Below are 23,132 nucleotides of genomic sequence, written 5' to 3'. Positions count from 1 at the left end.
TTTAGTGAGTCAGTTCTTTGCATCAGGTGGCCAAAGTATTAGAGTTTCAGCTTCAGCATCAGTCCTTCCAATGAATATTCAGGACTGATTTCCATTTATTCATTCATTAAACAAATAGTGGCAAAAAGACAGAAACAAAGTGTACAAGACAGAAACAAGGTATAGCTTTATTGGTAGAGGAGTGACTGAATAAATATGTATTTATTATTGAATATATATCTACAGCATGGAATCTTAGTAGCAGTTAAAAAGAATGAATCAGATATACACCAGTAGATTAGGAGGGATTTCTGTTGGGTATTATGCTGTGAGAAAAAATAAGGTAATGAAAAATATGTGTGACATCCTTTATTTAAAAAAAAATGCGGTAACTACCATTTTATATATACAAATGTCTATGTGAAGATATGTAATTGGAGATGATTATATGAGAATAGAAGTACAAGCTAGATAGATATTTGGTTGTTTCCATATTGGGTTCTTTACTTGGGCCATTGGGCAAATGGCTGCAAGAAAGGAAGGTATATTGTGAGACAAGGAATGATGTCCACAAAGGAAAAAGAAAGATTGCATTAAAAATAATACTTAAAAAAATAATACTTTTATGATACCAAAATCATACTTATGCTTTAAAGTTAAAGTTATATATTTATGTATCTATATTTAAAGAGTTAAAAAGATTGCATTTATGTTATTAATCAGTATAGCTCCTTTGGAAAGTGATTTAACAAACTTCATCAAGCCGTGTTCATAGTCTTTGACCTAATCAGTCTGTACCTGGAAGTTACTATGACCTAAAATAATATTAAAGTTAATGCATAATGAAGTCATTGTGACGTTGACTCTATAGTAGGGTATATATTGGATAAACTGTAATGTTTAAAAGTAGAATAATGATTAGATTGTCATGCTGATGGTATATTATGCAGATGTAAATAATACAGTCATGAAGAGTACAGTTACAAAGCCCGTAATGACTTAGAAGTATATTAATAGTGTAATATATGAAAAAGGAATTTATAATTTCATGTGCAATTGAAACATACATGTATGCATATGAATACTAGAAATGAATAGGCTAGGATGACATCATAGCAAATTGTTTTTATGTTGTTTTGACAATAAAATTCTCAATAAAAGTACAGTTCAAATATTGCAAAACAAAATTTAGAAGAAATATTTATTAAAAATTAATATGTAGCCTTATAATATATAATTTTCTTTGTGGTGAAATAATTTTAAAGTATGCTTTAGGCATTTGCAGACTGTAAATTTGGAGTCAACTGAGTCTCTTTATCAGGATCTTATCCTAAAAATTTCAGTCTCTTCATGATTTATTAATGAGAAATCTTTAGTTTCATGTGCCACATTTCTTACTATGAGAAAATTGTTGAGTATCTGGAAATAATTAGCATGATTTCTTGCTTTTATAGTTACAGTGTTGGTACAGATTCAGATAGCCAGTTCTGTAACAGCTTAGCTGTTGTATGTTATTCAATTATTTGATGATTAAAAACTTAGCAGCTATTTTCAGAGTTGAACAATTATGTAGCTGATTTGTTCATTACATATTAGAGGAGAAAGAGAATTTGATTTTAATTGCCTATTCTATTTTTGGTAGATCTTTCCACATCTCTTATACACTTTACTTTTTGTATACTTGTGTGCATCTTACCTCACATTAGATTTTATGAGAGTTTGTGTATTTTGTATTTAGCTGGTGTGGGTTCTTTTAATTTTCTTGGTTTGTGTTTGTTGTCTTTAATTGATTTGAAAAACTTTTAGCCAATATCTCTTTAAATATTCTCTCTTCTCTCTCTCTCTTTTTTTTTTTTGGCGATTTTAATTACACATAATGATAGACCTTCCGAGACTGTCCTACAATTTATGGATGGATTCTTCTCTCTTTCTCTCTCTCTCTCTCTCTCTCTCTCTTTAGCCAATGTGTGTTTGTGTGTGTTCCAGTTTGAATAATTTCTGTGATCTATTTTCAAGGTCATTGCTTTTTTTTTCTATTCTGTACATTTTGATGATAAACCCATAAAAGATATTTTCCTCCCTGATACATTACCAGCATTTCCATTTTACTCTTTTTAATAGTTTCCATCTATCTGTTGATAGCCATGTATGCGAATTTTTACTTTTCCATTGTATTCTTCTATCACAGCTGTTTTTTATTTTTCCTTTTTTAATTCCTGTCATTTGGATCATTGCCTAGCCTGGTTTTGATTTCTTTGTCTCTTGACAGTTTTCTTTCTCTTTTACTTGTCTCATAATTTTTGTTGCTGTTTGTAGAAGATGGAGGTGAATTGTATTTATGACTAAAAAGGGGCACATCTCTTTTAAGTCATTGGTGTTGGAACAGCAACATGCTAATATCTAGCCTTATAATAAGTTTTCTTTGTGGTAAAATAATTTTAAAGTATCCTTAAGGCATTTGCAGACTGAAAATTTGGAGTCAACTGAGCATCTTTATCAGTATCTTATCCTAAAAATTTCATTCTCTTCATGATTTATTGATGAGAAATCTTTAGCACCATAATGATAAGTAAATGCATTATGAAATTAAGACAATTATGTGATAAATTGGTTAGCCAATTTAAAGGAAAATGCTGTGTAAGTCAAAAATTTAAAGAGACATTTAAATTTTGTTTTAATGAAGTACATATTTTAACTTTTTCAAGATACATGGCTTAAAAAAAACTTCATTTTGAAATGTTTGTAGACTCATAAGAAGTTGCAAAGATAGTACAGAGAAGTCCTGTTTTGTTCAGCTTTCCAAATGGTTATATTTCATGTAACTACGGTACAATAATCTCCCCCCAGGTGGCACTAGTGGTAACGAGTCCACCTGCAGGAGACATAAGAGATGCGGGTTTGATCCCTGGGTCAGGAAGATCCGCAAGAGGAGGGCATAATAGCCCACTTTAGTATTCTTGCCTGGAAAATCCCATGGACAGAGGAGTGGGTGGCAAAGAGTCAGACACAATTGAAGTGATTTTCTATGCATAGTACAATGTCGAAACTAGGAAATTGATGTTGGTACAGCATGTGTGTACAGTTCTGTCATTTTACTACATCTGTAGATTTGTGTAACCAATATCACATCAAAACACAGAACTATTCTGTCACCAGTAAGATCTTGTGTTACCTTTTTATAGTCAGCCTTATTCCTTCCCTTCCTACCATCCCCAACCCCTAGCAATGCTAATTTGTTCTCCATATTTACAGTTTTATCATTCTGACAGTGTTATATAAATGGAATCATACAGTATTTGACCTTTTGAGAGCAGATTTTTTTCTTCACTGAGTTAATGCCCTTGAGATTCATCTAACTTTTTGCATGTATCAGTAGTTCTTTTCTTTGTAATACTGACTAATATTATAGTAGCATGGATGTGAACAGTTTAACTGTTTGCTTATTTTAGAACTTTTTGATTGTTTCTGTTTTTTGACTGGTAAAAACAAAGGTATGAACAATCATGTACAGATTTTTGTGTGGACATAAGTTTTCATTTCTTTGGGAGAAATACCCAGAGTATAATTGCTAGATATTTTTGTAAGTGTATGTTTAACTTTTAAAGACACTGACAAATTATTTTCCAGAGTAACGGAAATGACTGTGCCATTTTACACGTCCACTAGTTTTTAAAAGATCCAGCTTCTCCACAGAATGGAGGAAAATATTTGCAAACCATATGTCTGATAAGGAATTAATATTCTAGGATATACAGAGAGCTCCTAAAACTCAACAGGACTTTTCTGGTGGGTCAGGGGTAAACAATTCGCCTGCCAATGCAAGAGACGTGAGTTCGATCCCTGGGTTGGGAAGATCCTTCAGAGCAGGAAATGGCAATCTACTCCAGTGTTCTTGTTTGGAAAATTTCATGGACAGAGGAGCTTGGCAGTCTATAGCCCTTTGGGGTCACAAAAGAGTTGGACACGACTTAAGAACTAAACAATAACAGCAGCAACAAAACTCAACACTAAAAAACAAACAAGTAGATTAAAAAATGGCTAACGGACTCAACTGACATCAGTTTGAGCAAGCTCCAGGAATTGGTGATGGGCAGGAAAGCCTGGATGCTACAGTCCATGGAATCACAAAGGGTCAGACGTGATTGAACTGAACTGAAAGGTTTTGAGTAGACATTTCTCTAGAGATGTGCAGATGCTGCACACTTGCTCAGCATCATTCATCGTTAGGGAAATGCAAAGTCAGTTGTAATGAGATACTACCTCACACTCATTAGGATGGCTACTATTACCAAAAAAACCCCCAAAACAGACAGACAAAAAACCCAGAAAATAATAAGTTTTGATGAAGATATAGAGAAATTGGAACTCTTGAGCACTGTTATTGGGAATGCAAAGTGGTACTGCCTGGTTGTGGGAAACAACTGTATGGCAGTTCCTCCAGAAATTAAAACTAGAATTACCATATACTCTGACAATTCCACATCAGGATAGATACTCAGAATAATTAAAAGCAGAGTACAAGATACTGATTCATAACAGTATTCTTCACAAAAACTGAGACATATGAAACAACCTAAGTATCTTGACATATATGGATAAACAAAATGTGGCATAATGGAATATTATTTATTTAAAAAGGAAGGGACTTCTGATATATGCTACAGCATGGAAGAACTTTGAGGACATTATACTATGTGAAGTAAACCACTCAGAAAGAGACAATTACTGTATTATTTCACTTATATAAGGTACTTAATGTAGTCAAAATCATATAGACAGAACATAGAATGATGGTTGTCAGGGACTAGGGAGATGAGAATGGGGAATTACCATTTAATGGGGACAGAGCTTTAGTTTTGCAAAGAAAAATGAAAAGACGGATATTGGTGACTTCATAATAATATGAATATACTTAATACCACTGAACTCTGCACTTAAACATGGTTAAGATGGTAAATTTTATGTGGTATTTATTTTACCACAATAAAAAAATCAACCATGATGATATTATTAACAACTTTATGCCAGCTGTTTTTTAAAAACTTAGAAGAAATAGACACATTTCTAGAAAAATATTACTTACAAAAAATGAGGGAGAAATTAAAAGTCTGAATCATCCTATAATTTCAAGAAATTGAATCTTACCACAAAGAAAGCAACAAGTCCAGATGATTTGCTGAGCAAGTTTCTACCAAAATTTTAAGAAATAGGTTATTCCAATCTGATGCAATCTCTTTTAATTAATAGAAAAAGAGGATGTTGCCCCACCTAGTTCTGAAAGCCCTATGTAACCCTGATATCTAAACCAGATGAAGGCACTACAAGAAATGAAAATTACAGGCTATTTCACTCATGAGTGTAGATGAAGAAATCTCAAACAAAATATTAACATTTTGAAACGTACCTTGTAAAAGAAGAAAAATACTATCACCAAGTTCTGTTTATTTCAAGTATGCAAGGATAGATAACTATTATATGATCTATGAATGTAAATGATGATATTAATAGATTAAAAGAGAAAAATCATATGGTAATGTCAGTAAGGTAGAAAAAAAGTATCTAATTATCAATGTAAATTCATGATTAAAATGCGTAGTAATTTAGGGAAGTTGGAAATTGTTTAACCTGTTGGGACTAAAAAAACCCAACAATCATCAACAGGCATGTTTTTAAATGGGGAAATATTGAAAATATTCCCTTTAAAAACAGGAATGTTACAGACATGAATGTTATCACCCATTCTAGTGATTTTATAGGTACATAACAAATCATCCTAAACTTAAGGGCATTAAACAACTATTTTATTATTCCTATAGATTCTGAGGGTCAGGAACTTGAACAGTGCAAAATAGGAAGGTTTGTTACTGCTCCCCCCTGTGGCTGGATAGCTGGAAGCTGGAATCATCTGAAAGTATTTTCATATATCTTGTGATTTGATTCCAGTTGCTGGCTGGGGACTCAGGTAATCAGTTGAAAAACTTGGAGGTGACTTCTCCACGTCATCTCTCCATGTGGCCTGGCTTGGTTTTTCTCACAACGTGGCAGCTAGGTTACTAGTCAGGCAATACAAGGACACAATCAGAAATTACAGTTTTATGACTAACTGGGAAAGTCACACATGTTAATTCTACTGTACTATATCGGTTTTGGAAGTTTAATGATTAATATCCTGCGGTTTCAAAAGGAGAAAACAGATATTATGACTCTTTGGAATGAGTATCAGTGTTTCATTCTGAGGACAACATGTGAGTTAGGAGATATTTTTGATAATGTCTTTGAAGATTACAGTCACACATTACCTCTTATACTTAGCACTTTATTGGAGGACATAGCCTGTGCTTGAAGATAAGAAAAATAAATTAGAGAGATAGAATTGGAAAGAAGTAAATTTGTTATCTGGAGATAATATGTTCATCTATATATAAAATCAAAAGATATGAATTATTAGATGTCAGTTTAGCAAAGATGAATGGATATAAGATTAATATACAAAAGTTAAAACTTAATTGTATTGTTACACAACAGCATCAGACAACTAGAAAATACAATTTAAAAGAAGATATTAATGTATCAGAATGTTTTTATCTAGGGATAAATCTAGTAGGAGATATATAAGACTTCTTCAGTGAAAATTATAAGATTAATAGGCATTAAGAAAGATTAATTATGTTACAACTTTTCAGTAGCAAAATATTGTAAGCCACACAAATGTTTGTTGAAAAGAAAGTGACTGATTAAACTATGGTATATTAAAGTAGTAAAAAAGAATGAATGGCAGCTAGAATAATGTTAGCAACATAATGTGAAAAAAATTAAATCCCCTAAACTTGTGTCATAGGATGCCCTATAAAAATAGCTAAAATATACCTTTTGGTGGTAGATAGAAAATGGAATTTCATTAACTTGAAAACAAAGGAATGATGAAAAATAAATTTAGGATTGTGAGTCCAGAGAGAGCCAAGGAGGGGTTACATGTAATTTGTTAGGATCTTCAGTTTTATGCCTGGTGGTGGGTTTCCATATCTTAATTTTATTTAAAAAAATGGAATAAACAATTAAAAAAAAGACCAAATGCTTTGAGGCAGGAATATGATTGTTAGAGAGGCTATGTAGCTAGAACAGAGTGAGTCAGAGGGAGTTACAGTTTAGATCAGAGAGGCACTGGGTGCTCTCATTATGTCTAGAAGAGTAAACACATTCTTAACAAGGGTTTAAAGCTGTCCGTGGTTAAATAACCGAACACTGAGACATTGTGTTTTAATTTTACTCTTACCCAACAAAAACAATTTACCTTAGAGTTTTATGCTTATTATAGCAGAACAGCCATGTTCCAGATAGATGAGGTTATTAAATAGATCCATCCAGATAAATGAAAATTCACTATAAATAGAAAAAGATAAAAAAGCACATATAACACTATGAAAGATATGAAGCACTTTATAAAGTTGTCAACACTGTACTGTATTGTTAACTAACACTTTTCTCTATTGTTTCTTATGTAGAGTACCCTCATAATATTGTCTTAATATTGTGATGTAATTGTAGGCTTTTTGCAGAATACATTTTTTCTTCTAATCATTAATTAGTCTCAATTTACAACTTTGTCTTCATATTTGCTTTGCTTAGTGGTGAGACTTGAGTTTGTGTTCTATAGAGGCATGAGTCTTTAGAAGAAATCACCTGTGTAGCAGAGTGGAGGATGGAATAGAAAGGAGCAAACTGGAAGCAGAAAATGATTTTGAAGGCTGATGCTATGAACCAGATAACATAAAGATGCTTTAACTAGGGTAAAAATATTAGCAATTGAGTAGATAAATTCTAGAAGTATTTAAGACATAGAATTTGGTGAGAGAAGGAGGAGGCAAGGATGACTCCAGCTTTTGTTCTTGGCCAACTGTGAACGAATCCTAGAGGAAGAGTCAATTTTAGGTTGGTGGGAGATATCTTAGGTTCAGGTTTGATTGTATTGAATTTGAAGTACCTGTTAGATGAAAAAGAAACTAGTCAGTTGTCTGTTGAGTTAATGGATCTGAAGCTCAGGAGGTGGATCTGAACTAGAGATCCCTTAGATTGTTTGTAAATAAAATGAATCTGAAGGAACGAATAACTCGGAGACTTTATTTGAAGTGAGATAAAAATGCCAGCATTTAAAGGGTAGGTAGAAGAAGGACCTGTAAGGGAGACTGGGAAGAAGCAGTCGGAGAAACAGGAAAAAAGAGGGAACAAGTATGGTTGTTTTGCAAGCCGGAGATTGAGAGTGTTTTGAGAAGGAAAGACTGGTCAAATGCTGTTAGTGTTCAAATATGACAAGGAATTGAAAGTGTCTTTTTGCATTTGGTGAAAAGGAGGTAATTGGTTGCAGGCACGGTCTGTAGGTCTTTAAGAATAGAGCATCTATGATGTTGAATTGTGAAAAGGAGAGGGCTGTGGTTGGAGAAGAATGTGCAGTTAAGGATGGTTTTGCTTTTGTTTTTGTTTTGTTTCATTTTTAAAGATGTAGGACGTGGAACATGTTTCAGTGTGACTAGGAAGGAGCCAAATAAAAGGGGAAAGTTGAATATTTAATAAAGAGAAGGAATAATTGAGAGAGTCAGGTCTCAGAGCACAGACGGAGAAATTAGTCTCAAGTGGGTGGAGGAGTTCTTCCTTATGAGCAGAATGAAGTGGAGTAGTTGGGCTTCCTTGGTGGCTCATATAGTAAAGAATCCGCGGGAGACCTGGGTTCGATCCCTGGGTTGGGAAGATCCCCGGGAGGAGGGCATGGCAACCCACTCCAGTATGCTTGCCTGGAGAATCCCTATGGACAGAGGAACCTGGCAGGCTACCGTCCTTGGGGTCACAAAGAGTCGGACGCGACTGAAGTGACTAACCACGTCATAGTTGGGTACATGTGCTAGTAACTGTAGTTTTGGTGGAAAAAAGTAAAGGGCCTTCCCTTAAGATGCCTTCTTTGTTTAGCAGGAGGCTTGATCATGTACTTCGATTACTGAAAGTAATAGGTTGGAAAGTTTGAGGAGAGCTGAGAATCTTTGAAATAGCTTCTGGAGAAGGGGAGCAAGAGGCCTAATTAAAGAAAAAATGTATGTGGTTGGCAGCACTGTGGACTCAGTTGAAGATGGGAAACATGAATTTTATGATCCTTCTAAGCAGAAGACAGGCAATTGGATATTGTTGGTGGTTCTGTATGAGAGCTATTATCTCGTGCCTTGTAAGAACTCCAGGTTCTGAAACTATTGAGAAATAGAACCAAGAGTTATAAGAACCAGAAAAGTGTCTCTAGTCTTAAAAGTTTAATGTAAATGTGACTTGGATTGAGGCTGAAATGAGGTCTCCCACAATTTCTCTCTTGAATTAAATTTATCCATTGGCTAAAAAACATGAATCCAGGCTAAGAAAATGAAGTTTTTCTCTGGTGAATTTCCCTCTTGAGAGCTGGATCAGAGGAAGGTTATATTGTTTATGGGCATAAAGTTCCCAGTGAGGAATCCAAAGAACTTGCTTTGTGCATGCATGCTGACCTCTACACAGTGAGCAGAAGAAAATGGCAGAGGATGAGATAGTTAGATAGCATCACCCACTCAATGAACATGAATTTGAGCAAACTCTGGGAGATAGTGAAGGACAGGGAAGCCTGATGTGCTGCAGTTCATGTGGTCGCAAAGAGTAGGACACAACTTAGTGACTGAAAAACAATAACGACAGGAAGTTTCAGAACTACCATTAGCCACAATAATAATGAATAAGAGAGTGAGTGTGGCACTGTAATTTCTTCTAAGATGTAGACTTTTTGTGCTCAAACTCCAATGTATTTTTCTGGGAGAAATAAGAGGAAAAGCAGAGTTATGGAGGAGCTATTAGTAACTCATTTGCTTTCATTCAGTCATTTATTCCAAAAACATTGATTCAAAACTACTTTTTGGAGTTCCTACTGTGTGCTAGGAACTGCATCGTTCAAGATTCTAGGGAGTAAAAAAAGTTTAAGAAGTGGTCCATAAATTACTTTGGAAGACCTTATGGAAATTCAGGTAAATAATTTCCTTGACAAGATAAGCTTGAAATTCTGATTTTGTGTTTTGATTAGACTCTTCCATTTAGTTCAATCTTAATTAATGGCTGTTCACTTTTACCTTAACTAACAGTGTGTGTGTCTGTCTGTGTTTATGTGTGTTTCCTTTGTTATGTTTCCTCTTACCAATTTATATTTGCTTTGGATTGAAAAAAAATCACCTGTCTGTTACTTTTAGGAAACATGGCTTGAAATGGTCTCAAATAGAAAAAATTTTGGATGTTGGTTAGCCAGTAATTTTCCAGATGGGAGAGAGATTGACTTAAATGCTGAGTGGACAGTATAAGGCACTTTGGGATGACTGAATACTCTGGATAATCTCTGGAGATGGTAATTTTTGAAGTCAGTTACTTAAATTGTCTACTTTTCTATTTGGTGTTTTTTTTGCTTTTTATTTTGAGCAACTTTGGTGTCTGAGATACACTTTTACATTTTGCATAAATATTTATAATACGGGAACATGTCATAAAGAAGACTAACATGAAACATTTTCCATTTATTCACTGATTAAAGGCTAATTTAAAATATTTAAGCCTTCTCTTACCATTTGTTTTGAAAAATAAAACTTGCCTTGAGTTTTCTTTTCAGAATAGTATTTTGACGCAAATAAAGGGTACTTGATTCATTGTGCTGTGATTTTTTTTATGCTGTCATTAAAAAAGTCAATTATGAGAGCCCATAGTTCAAAGTTGTAAAAGGCTTGTTGTGGCCTAAGTCCATCTTATGATGCCCTCTCTTCCAGCCTGTCCATTTCTTGCTTCCTAGAAGCAAGATGTTTAACAGCATATATAGCTGAATCTTTAGTGTTTAGCAGTTAATCACAAAATAATATTTATTATTGCTATGTCTTGATTTTTAAATTTCATACCCATTGTCATTCCAATATGGAAGATCAGACCTAAACTGTCTTTTACCTCTGGCTCATACCACATCCTTCATCATCTTTCTCTTACCTTCCCAATATGGTTATATTATAATTTTGGTACAGGTAGTTATTCACTGTTAACATTATTATGACCATGTAAATACTACTCACAGCTGAAAAATGTAGTACATTATGTTTGCTTTTCCTGTCTAACACATTGTTTTCTCACTGTTTTCATTTAGCTAATTTTCTAATCATTTATTCAAACCTAAATTTTTCTCCGGTTGTTTAAAATTACTCTTATTATGGTAAAACAGAGACAGTCTATTAATTTCATTTCCTAGAATACATCTCCCAGGAGCTTTCCTCTCTACTCCAATTTAGACTTGTTGCTGTCTCCTCTTGCTACTCACTTCATTTTTCTGGGATAATTCCTTTTGTTTTTCACTTTAGTTGGATCTCCTTTTTCTTAATCCTGTCTCCCTCATGTCTTATTCCTTTGGTTTATTTCATAGAATTGTTGGGAAATAACTTTTTTTTTGAGACTGTCAGGTGTGAATATGACTTATTTTCCCTCTACTTGATCATTTGTTAAATTGGCTGATTATAAAGTTCTATGTTGTGGAATTTTCCCTCAAAATCTTAGCATCATCGCTTCATTGTTTTTTGCCTTTCAGTGATGCTCTTGTAAAGTCTAATACCATTACATATATTCTCTATCCATTGTACAAAACCTATTTTATCTCTTTATAAGCTTGTAGATCTTCTCCTTTTTTGTAGGATGTAAGACACTGCACTCTTAGTGTGGCTTTTTACTTCTATTTTCTTAGATATGTGAGCAGCCATTAAATCTGCAAATTGCATCCTTTAGTTTTAAAATTTTTCTTTTATTATTTGGCTCATGATTTATCTTTTGTTTTCTCTATTCTTTTTAGAATTCCTAAAGTTAACTATTGCATATTCTAGACTGGATCTTATAATTTCTTATATTTTTACTCTGATTTCTCATTTCTTTTTCTTTTATACTCTGCTTCTTAAAGGAGATTTTCTTAGCTTTATTACCCAACCTGAAGTGTTTCATTTCTGTAATCATTTATATTTTCAAGACCTTAGTCTGGTTATACATCACCCAACTTCCCTCCCAAATTAAAGCTTCTTGTTCTTATTTCATGAATGCACTCTCTTCTGATCTCAACTCTCTGAAGGTATTCATTATAGTTTTTATCTTTTAGCAAATATTTCTCTCATATGTAGTCTCTGTTTCTTCCATCTTTTTTCCTTTTTTGGGGGGGTTCATTTCTGTTTTTCATATTGTTGTTTTTGTTCAGTCTCTGAGTTATATCTGACTCTATACAGCCTCATGGAGTGCAGCATACCAGGCTTCCCATCCTTCACTGTCTCCTGGAGTTTGCTTAAATTGAGTCAGTGATGCTATCTAACCATCTCATCTTTTGCCGCTGTCTTCCCCTTTGCCTTCAGTCTTCCCCAGCTTCAGGGTCTTTTTCAGTGAATCAGCTCTTTGCATCAGGTGGCCAAAGCATTGGAGCTTTAGCTTCCTCATAAGTCCTTCCAATGAATGTTCAGGGTTGATTTTCTTTAGGATTAACTAGTTTAATTTCCTTGCAGTCCAAGGTACCCTCAATAGTCATCTCCAGCACCACAATTCAAAATCATCAATTCTTCAGCACTCAGCCTTCTTTATGGTTCAACTCTTACGTCCATACATGACTACTGGAAAAACCATAGCTTTGGTTATACAGACCATTGTTCACGAAATGATGTCTTGGCTTTTTAATATGCTCTCTGGGTTTGTCATGGTTTTTGTTCCAAGCAGCAGGCGTCTTAGTGTCATGGCTGCAGTCACCATCTGCAATGATTTTTGGAGCCCCAAGAAATAAAATCTGTCATTGCTTCTGCTTTTTCCCCTTCTATTTGCCATGAAGTGATGGGACCAGAGTGCCATGATCTTAGTTTTTTGAATGTTGAGTTTTAAGCCAGTGTTTTCACTCTCCTCTTTTACCCTCATCTAGAGGATCTCTATCCCTCCAATAATCTTGCCTGGAGAATTCCATGAACAGAGGAGCCTGACAGGCTACAGTCCATGGCGTTGCCAAGAGTCAGGCATGCCTGGGGAACTATCACTCACAGGATCTTTAGTTCCTTTTCCCTTTCTGCCATTAGAATGGTATTATCTGCATATCTGAGGTTGTTGATATTTTCCCTGCTATCTTGAATCCAGCTTGTGAATCATCCAGCCTGGCATTTTGCATGATGTACCCTGATTGTAAGTTAAGTAAGCAGGATGACACTATACACTTTGTCATACTCCTTTCCCAATTTTGAACCAGTCTGTTGTTCCATGTAAGGTTATAACTGTTGCTTCTTGATCCACGTACAGGTTTCTTAGGAGACAGGTAAGGTGGTCTGATACTCTCATCTCCTTAAGAATTTTCTATAGTTTGTTGTGATTTACGTAGACAGTGTAAATTGTCTTTGACAATGGCTTTCACGTTGTCAATGAAGCAGGAGTAGATGTTCTTCTGGAATTCCTTTGCTTTCTGTGTGATCCAGTGAATGTTGGCAATTTGATCTCTGGTTCCTCTGCTTTTTCTAAACCCGGCTTGTACACCCTGAAGTTCTCAGTTCATGTACTGCTGAAGCCCAACTTGAAGGATTTTGAGTGTAATCTTAATGAGTATGCAAAATGAGCACAATTCTCCTGTGGACATTCTTTGGCATTGCCCTTCTTTGGGACTGGAATGAAAACTGACCTTTTCCAGCCTTATGGCTACTTCTGAGTTTTCCAAATTTGCTGGCATAATGAGCGCAGCACTTTAACAACATTCACTTTTAGTATTTTAAATAGCTCAGCTGGAATTCTGTCACCTCTACTAGCTTTGTTCCTAGTAATGCTTCTTAAAGCCCACTTGACTTCACACTCCAGAATGTCTGGCTCTAGGTAAGTTACTGCACCACTATGGTTATCCTGGTCATTAAGACATTTTTAAAATATAGTTCTTCTGTGTATTCTTGCCACCTCTTAATATCTTCTGCCTCTGTTAGGTCCTTGCCATTTCTGTCCTTTATTGTGCCTATCCTTGCATGAAATATTCCCTTGATCTCTCCAATTTTCTGAAGAGATCCCTAGTTTTTCCCATTCTGTTGTTTTCCTTTGCTTCATTGCATTGTTCATTGAAGAAGGCCTTCTTATCTCTCCTTGCTAGTCTCTGGAATTCTCCATTCAGTTGGATATCTCTTTCACTTTCTCTCTTGCTTTTCACTTCTCTTCTTTTTTCAGGTATTTGTAAAGCCTCCTTAGACTGCCACTTTGACAACTTGCCTTTTTTTTTTTCTTTCGGATGGTTTTGTTCACTGACTCCTGTCTAGTGTTGTGAAACTGTCCATAGTTCTTCAAGCACTCCATCTACCAGATCTAATCTCTTGAATCTATTCATCACTTTACTCTATAATCATAAGGGATTTAATTTAGGTCATACCTGAATGGCCTAGTGGTTTTCCCTATTTTCTTCAATTTAAGCCTGAATTTTTCAGTAAGGAGCTGATGATCTGAGCCACAGTCAGCTTCAGGTCTTGTTTTTGCTAACTGTGTAGAGCTTCTCATCTTTGACTGCAAATAATGTAATCGATCTGATTTTGGTATTGACCATTTGGTGATGTCCATGTGTGGAGTCGTCTCTTGCGTTCTTGGAAAAGGGTGTTTGCTCTAACCAATGACCAAATGTGTTCTGACAAAACTCTGTAAGCCTTTGCCCTGCTTCATTTTGTGCTTTAAGGTCAAACTTGCCTGTTACTCTAGATATCTCTTGTTTCCTCCTTTTGTATTCCAGTTCCCTGTGATGAAGCAAATGTTTCTTTTTGGTGTTAGTTTTAGAAGGTCTTGTAGGTCTTTACAGAACCGTTCAACTTCAGCTTCTTTGGCATCAGTGGTTGGGGCATAGACTTGGGTTACTGTGATGTTGAATAGTTAGCCTTGGAAATGAACCGAGATCATTTTTTGAGGTTTTACTCAGATATTGCATTTCAGGCTCATCTGTTGACTATGAGGGCTACTCCATTTTTTTTGTAAGGGTTTCCTGCCCACAATAGTAGATATAATAGTATTCTGAATATTAACTTTGCCCATTCCCCTCCAGTTTAGTTCACTGATTCCTAAGATGTTAATGTTCACTCTTGCCATCTCCTGCTTGACCATGTCCACTTGATCTTGATTCATGGACCTAACATTCTAGGTTCCTATGAAGTATTGTTCTTTACAGCATTGAACTTTACTTTCACACCAGACACATCCACAACTGAGCATCATTTCTGCTTTGACTCTGTCACTTCATCCTTTCTGGAGCTATTAGTAATTGACCTCTGCTCTTTTCATATTAGCTATTTTCTTTTTTTTTGTCATTTGAATACTCTTATTGTTTTTTTCCCCGTATTTTAAACTTTTTATTTTTATTAGGGTGTAGCTGATTAGCAATGTTGTGGTAGTTTCAAGTAAACAGTAAATGGACTCAGACATACATATACATGTATCCGTTCTTTCCCACTCCCCTCTCCCATCCAGATTGGCACATAATATTGAGCGGAGTTCCATGTGCTATACAATAGGTCCTTGTTGATTATCTATTTTAAATATAGCAGTGTGTACATGGCCTTCTCAAAGGCAGCCAAATTATCCCTCCCCCGCCCCCTGGCAACCGTAATTTCATTTCTACATATCTGTGATTGTCCTTGGCTGTCTTTTCAGATATAAATGAGACACTAATAATAAGGTAGCTTATGCTTATGTAATGATTAAAGTGTGTCAGACATTGTTCTAAGTGCTTCGTCTATTTTAACTTATTTAATTCTTACAAGGACTTTAGGAATTGGTTACCATTATTATTATTCCTATTTGACAGATGAGAAAACTGAGTCATAAAATGATAAATAAGTTGCCCAGTTTTACACAGTTTGGTAAGTGGCAGAGCTAGAATCTGAATCCAGGGAGCCGAATTCCATATTTCCTTCTTGTAACAGTTAGACTTATTTTGTCTCTTAATGAAATAAGGAGCAAATTGGAAATTCCATGTATGTGGGTTGCTGTTCAGTAGCCCAGTCATGTCCGACTCTTTGCGACCCCGTGGACTGCAGCGCACCAGGCCTCCCTGTCCCTCACCATCTCCTGGAGTTTGCCCAAAGTTCATGTTCATTGCATTGGTGATACTGTCTAGCCATCTTATCCTCTTGATGCCTTCTCCTTCTGCCTTCAGTCTTTCCCAACATCAGGGACTTTTCCAATGAGTCATCTGTTTGCTTCAGATGACCAAAATATTGGAACTTCAGCTTCAGCATCAGTCCTTCCAGTGAGTATTCATGGTTGATCTCTCTCAAGATTGACTGGTTTAATCTCCTTGCTGTCCAAGGGACTCTCAGAAGTCTTCTCCCCCACCACACTTTGACAGCATCAATTCTTTGGCATTTTGCCTTCTTTATGGTCCAGCTTTCACAACCATGGGCTTCCCTGGTGGCTCAGATGGTGAGGAATCCACCTGCAGTGTGGAAGACCTGGGTTCTATCCCTGGGTTAGAAAAATCCCCTGGAGAAGGGAACTACGCACTCCAGTATTCTTCCTAGAGAATTCCATGGACAGAGGAGCCTGGCAGTCTACAGTACATGGGGTTGCAAAAAGTTGTACACAACTGAGTGACTTTCACTTTTCACTGTCACAACCATATGGGCCCACTGAGAAGATCATAGCCTTAAGTATACAGACCTTTGTCGGCAGAGTAATGTCTCTGCTTTTCAGCACAATGTCTAGGTTTGTCATCACTATTCTGCCAAGAAGCAATCATTTTTTGATTTCATGACTGCAGACACTGTCTGCAGTGATTTTGGAGCCCAAGAAGAGTAAATCTGTCACTCCTTCCACCTTTTCCCCTTCTATTTGCCATGAAGTTATGGGACCAGATGCCCTGATCTTAGTTTTTTTTTTTTTTTTTTTTTTTAATATTTAGTCTTAAGCTGGCTCTTTCACTTTCCTCCTTCACCCTCATCAAGAGGCTCTTTAGTCCTCTTTGCTTTCTGCCATTAGAGTGGTATCATCTGCATATCTGAGGTTGTTGATATTTCTCCCGCTTATCTTGATTCCAGCTTGTAATTCATCTAGCCTGGCATTTTTTATGATGTGCTCGGCATGTAGATTAAACCAACAGGATGACAGCCGACAGCCCTTTCAAACACCTTTCTTGATATTGAACCAATCGGTTGTTCCATACAGGGTTCTAACTGTTGCTTCTTGACCCGTATATGGGTAGGATTTGTCAAAGTAGTGTTACCTGAGTGAGCTGTATCTTTGTGGAATGTCTGGTGAGGTCCTTTGTCAGGGAGTGATTGGATTAGATCAGAGAAGAATTTTATAATCTACTGTTTAGAAGTTGAAGACCTGCAACTGGCAGTTTGGTTGCTGAGTGGTGAAAGAAGATGGGGGACTGGGTCTCAAAATTTAATACAATTTTGATTTTTTCACCTGTCTCTGATCTTCCAGTCTGGAGATTCTTGCTTTTATACTGTCCAGGGATTAAACCTTCTGTCTTCTTCTGTGATGAGGAATTGTTAATTGCCCAGTTGTGCCGATTCTGGGAGGGGATCTTGGGATATATCTGTGATTTTTATGTTGAGTCTCATCTTTACTCGTCTTTCAGTGCTGCCCATTCCTGAGCCTTTTGTGGTTTCCCTGGTACAAATGTGACTGATTCTCATTTTCCCCACTGATAGTGTAAGATTCGTCTTCCTTGTACTTGCATTCCGTTTTTTTTTTTTTTTTCCCCAGTTTTTTTTTTTTTCTTTTTACCTACTCTTTGACCTTTGTTTATGTGGAAGCAAACAATCCAGTCCTTCCTTGCTATCTTTTAGGAAAAGATTTTAGGAAAAGACTTGAGTATAATCCATGTGCCATTTTAAATTCTCTGCTAAGTCTCTTGAAATAAATTTCAGTTGTCTCCTTTTACCTGAAGGATTTCATGATGCTCCAACTTCTGAAAAATTTTTCCCAAAAAAAAAAAAAAAATTTTTTTTTCCCACCTTAGATGTTCTTCTTTTGTAAGACCCTTTTCTATTTTGTGTTATTTGTATTTGCATGCTCTTCTTACACCTTGCCTTCTGGTCTACAGCAGACTGTAACTTTGGACCTTGAGTGATCCCTTCTGTAGAGTTGCTCAGTAAAAATGTTACATTAAGCATTGTGCATGGATAGAGGAGCCTGGTGGGTTAGAGTCCATGGGGTCACAAAGAGTCGCACACTGCTGAGCGACTAACACATTTTTCTTTTCTAAGTGTTGTGTATGTATTTTTCTTGTGAAATATCAGCAATATATTAAATACTGAGGGTAAATTAGGAGAGAATTAATACAATAATGCAAAAAAGAGATTAAATTCCGATATAAAGAAGTCTGAGAATTGTCGTTGCTCAGTCACTAAGTCATGTCCATTGTTAAACCTGGATTTTGTGAAATCTTTCAACATAATATAGCTAATCATAACAAAGTGTTCATCTCTCTACTTGCCATGATACGGATATGCCAATTTTTTGGCCAGACTCATGATCCTATAACTTACATGACAGAAATATTTGGTGTTGCTTTATTATATTTGTTCTTCAGGCAGATAATGTTAAGTGCTGGAAGTCTTCTAAAAGGTTAATAAATGCACTGTAGATGAAGAATTGTTCTAAATGTATTGGAATAACTAAATCCATAAAGAAGCCCACACTTGTAATATTTCCTTTAAAAACTAATTTTTAGTTTTTGTATTTTGTAAAGTTGATTTTGACAAATCAGTGCTGTTAATTTTGCTTTCCTGCTCTTTAAAATGTTCAGAAGGGAACAGAAACTATTTCAGAATTTGAAGCTAAATTATTCAGAGAAAGACTGTTACTTTAAAATAATCTTTATTTCTCTAGTACTGTATTTTAAGAAACTCAGGACACATTTGCCTCTTAAAATATATTAATATTTCTTTGAAAATAAAATACCGGAAGACTTATCTGCATTTTAATATGTAATAATTGCTGGGATATGGAAAGCATCTGTGGTCACTAACATCTTCTTTTGTAGAGCTAAATCAGTACTTAAGAAGCTGATGGTATTTGGTTGATTACCACAGGCAAACAAGCTGGAATGATTCTTAGGCATGGGTATTTGTTCTTGTTTTCAAATTTTCTGGTATCTTAACAAATAACTTATTGGACTGTGTCATATGAAAACACATAGATGCATTACTTTAAAAATTCCATTCTTTTGAAACCAAATTATTTGCGTACAGTGTTTTCAGAGCTAAAAATAGCTTTTAATTGTCTCCTGAGATTTGTGGGACACATGGAAAAGACAAACTTGGTGTTTATAGTTTGACTTGGTTAATTCTCTGTATCCATATCACTCTTCTTTCATAATTTCTTCATGAAAAATGTAAGCACACACAGATTTCTACTCACTTGCATCAGAATTGTGAATTCCATTTCAAACTAACCACCATCAAAAGTTTCTGAAAGTCTGGTTCATATTTTTTAAGTGTATGTGGATGATTTGCTTCATTTTGATTTTTGGAGAAGTACATCTTTTGAAAATTTTTCAATAGATTGTTAAATTGTGGGTAATGATGATAACACTGGTATTATATTCTGGTATGTCCATTTTTATAATGTATTGAATATTTCTATCTGTGTATTTCTTGTAGTGTCATTGCCTACTGAGTTTCTGTGAAAATAAATTTTCTTTGTCTATTAAAAACGATTCTGAGATTGCTTTTTACTGTTTACTTTTCTTTGACTATTTTTGAGTTTTATTTTTCAAGGCATTAGTGTTAATTAATCCCATGGACAGTGGAGCCTGGCAGGCTGTGGTCCCTGGGGTTGCACAGAGCTGGACATGACTGAGCATGTGCACAAACAGTAGTAGTTTTGGTGACGAGGTAAAGCGTGACAGCTGCTTTGTCAGTAAAATGCCTTAGAAAATACCATGAGAATTATTGCTTAGCATATATAGTTTAATTTGCTCAGCTGTTTTTGTTCTTTTTTTAGAAGTTGGAGAAGATTTTCTGTAATGAAGTCCATCTTGTATTATTGAGTCAAGAAAGCTGTAATTAATATTTGAACATGTCCACTTTTGAAAGATAGAAAAGAAAAACCAGTTATTGACCTGAATGTGACTTCTGTCCACCAATTCACAATTTATTGTAAATTTAGTTTTGTTTGGATATATATCACTTATTACTTGTTTTATCTTTCTAGGTTTTTTAGTTCTTTCATGGTTTGTTCGATGAAAGCATCTCCTTTTTCTTTTTTTTTTTTAAAGCCCAGGCACTCGTAGTTTTACCCTTTTATTTTTATAGTATGCATTTAGGACAGAATAAAGCATGTATTATCCCACTGCTTGTCTCGCTTACATATTTTAAGGATAAAGAAGAGAGGTATTCTGGATATTTGCTTGTGTTTTTCTCTTCCCTGGTCTCCATGAATACATGACTTGATTTATCTTGATCAGCCTAGTAACTTGCTCCACATTTTTCCAAAAGTGCAAAGCAGTTTCAGCTAAAAATACACATATCAAAATGCTCCAGAAGTTGTGGCCACAGCTCAAAAATGCTGATCAATTTTGAAAATCTAAATCAACCTCGGCCATGAAACCAAGGGAAGAACCTTTGTGGTGTGGGACAGATTGCCAAAAATTCACCACAGTCCTGTTCTTAGCTGGAGTTTGTGCTGATGTTGCCAGACAACTGAGGAATAGATGCAAAAAGCAGGAAGCATTATTGAATTGAACCCTAGTGCCAATTTGGGAAAAGCAAATTAAAATGTAAAAGAATATTTTTCCACTCCTGGCGTCTCAACACAAAATGGCAAAATACATGGTTGCTGAAAAAGTCACAGAAATTGTTAATATTGCCAGGATGGCTAATTTTGTAAAAAAAAAAACAAACAAAAAAACTCAGTCTTTTTGTGCTAAAAATGCATATGCATTTAGTTAAATAATTTTCTTAACCCAAATGAAATAGTTCTAATTTACAAATCAAAAAACCAAATCAAAGTGTATATACCCTTAAGTGAGAGAAGTGTTTTGATATAAATGACTATGTGTGTGGGCCTGTTTCAATGTCTTCTGTTTTTCAGGTGCACTTAAAGAATGGATGATGATGATTTTGGTGGTTTTGAGGTATGTGCTATTATTTACCTCATTTTACTTGTGTAATTGTTTGAAATGTATAATCAGTGATGTTCATGATCCTTTCTTGATCATTTTCAGTGTAATTCTGGAATAAAAAAAATGAAATACAGAAAAATTAAAATATATTTCCTCTGAAAGTTAAAATTGATTTATTATTATTGAACACTTGATCATACCCATAGGAATGTTTTAAATTGAGGTAATTAAGTGCTACTGGTGGAAGCACTAAAGAAGAGATTTGAGAAATTGTCAGCAGATGGTTCTGTTGGGATACATATCTATTAGGAAATACTTGTGAGATGAGGGATGAGTGTTGAAGATCTGTGACATATTTTCATGTTTATGCCTGTAATGAGTTGATTTAGTGTATTAAGTACTTCATCTTTTTGTGGCTTACAGAGCTAATTAGTGTGTTTGTGTTGTTAGATTATTCTCTCAGGTTTTAGTGGGATGCTTTGTAAGGAAATTGTTAACTGAAGAAGTCCTGTCTTTTCCTTAATCCTTTTCAGTGTGTGTTCGTTTTATTGAAATATTTTGTAACCCTGTTATTTTTATGGAGCCAGTATAGTCTTGCAGGAAAATCTCTGGATTAGGAGTCAGGATGCCTGAGCTCAAGTCCTGGAACTACAATCAAGTGAGCTCTGTGATTTTTTTTTTTAAGAAAGACTTTTATCTAGTTTGGAACTTGGTGAAAAGGAGATTGTTAAAGATAGTGACTGTAATTGATGACATTACAATGGGAGAAATGAGACATTAGTATATATTCAGTGTTCTGAATGTCATGAAAGAATGGTATGAGTTTATTTTAGGTTAGGATCAGTTTCTCTCCTGTTGCTCTTTAATATCTGTTAATATGGAAATAATTAGAATATGAACTTACCTATTTTCTGCATTTCGTCTAAAACTTTCTGTTTAGCACATTGATATGCTTTCTGCATTTGCTCTAGTATTTTGGGTTGTTGGGTGATTGAATCTTATTATGTTTCTTGATTTATTTTATCAGAGAACTGAATGGATAGTATTCTCTAGAGTAACAGTTATACTTCAGTGTATATTCAATGGAGCTATTCCTTTGAATATTACACAGGTACAATGCTAACCAACCATTCCAATTTAATTATGGTTGCTGGGATTCTTTCTTTATACATTCTGTTGTAGAAATATGAAGGGTTTCTATCCTTGGGCATATAAACTTTTCTGGGAGGAGACATTTGAAGATCAGTTAAATACATTATGATTCTTTACTCCTAGATACTTCAGTGTGTGTTAATATTTCCTAAGAATAAGGATATTCTTTTGCTTAACAACAGTACAGTTATCAATGTCAGTGAATTAAGCATTGATAGAATATTCTGAAATGATTTTTAATACAGTTAAAAAAATAATTGTATTCTACTTTTAGAAGTACTTTTAAAGCAGAAAAATTGAAAAACAACTAATAGCCAAATGAATAAAAATTGCCACTAGAAAACCTTGTTTTCAATTTGTTTTTTTTCTTTCTTACCTTTTTTCTAGATAAATATATAGTTTTTTACTAGACAAGCACTATCTGTATTTTTATGTGAACATATTTTAGATGTTATTAAGATATTTTTCTAAACCATTTTTAATGACTCTAGAGAATTCCAGTGTATAAATAAAAGATGATTTATTTAATCAGGTTTCTGGTAAATATTTAGATTGTATCCAGTGATTGTCTAGTATAAGTAACCTTTTGGTATACACTCTTTTGGGTAAATTTTTACAATTATATGTTTAGGATGAATTCTTAGAAATGGAATGGCTAGGTCAGGGAATATGCAGTATTTTTATTTTATTTTATTTTTTTGGCCTTCCCTCATGACTTGTGGGGCTTCCTAGGTGGTAGTGTTGGTAAATAATCCACCTGCCAATGCAGAAGACTAAGAGAAGTGGGTTCAGTCCCTGGGTTGGGAAGATTTCCTGGAGAAGGGCATGGCAACTCACTCTAGTATTCTTGACTGGAGACTCCCATGGACAGAGGAGCCTAGCA

General features: G+C 35.0%; 1 protein-coding gene across 4 annotated transcripts in view; it reads left to right on the top strand.

The window, feature by feature from the left end:
- Positions 1–23,132, top strand: part of CCDC91 (coiled-coil domain containing 91) — a 372,640-nt gene that overhangs the window by 64,035 nt on the left and 285,473 nt on the right. For 3 of the 4 annotated variants that reach the window (XM_065939931.1, XM_065939919.1, XM_065939910.1), the window contains exon 2: positions 21,067–21,109. In XM_065939931.1, the coding sequence (XP_065796003.1) occupies positions 21,080–21,109 (30 nt within the window). In that variant the 5' untranslated portion in view covers positions 21,067–21,079. Of the gene's footprint in view, positions 1–21,066; positions 21,110–23,132 lie in introns of those variants that run through there. The other variant, XM_065939923.1, reaches the window with a different exon arrangement.

The sequence above is a fragment of the Muntiacus reevesi genome, chromosome 1, assembly GCF_963930625.1.
Source record: "Muntiacus reevesi chromosome 1, mMunRee1.1, whole genome shotgun sequence".
Classification (NCBI taxonomy): domain Eukaryota; kingdom Metazoa; phylum Chordata; class Mammalia; order Artiodactyla; family Cervidae; genus Muntiacus; species Muntiacus reevesi.
This window is presented reverse-complemented; position numbering and strand designations above follow the sequence as displayed.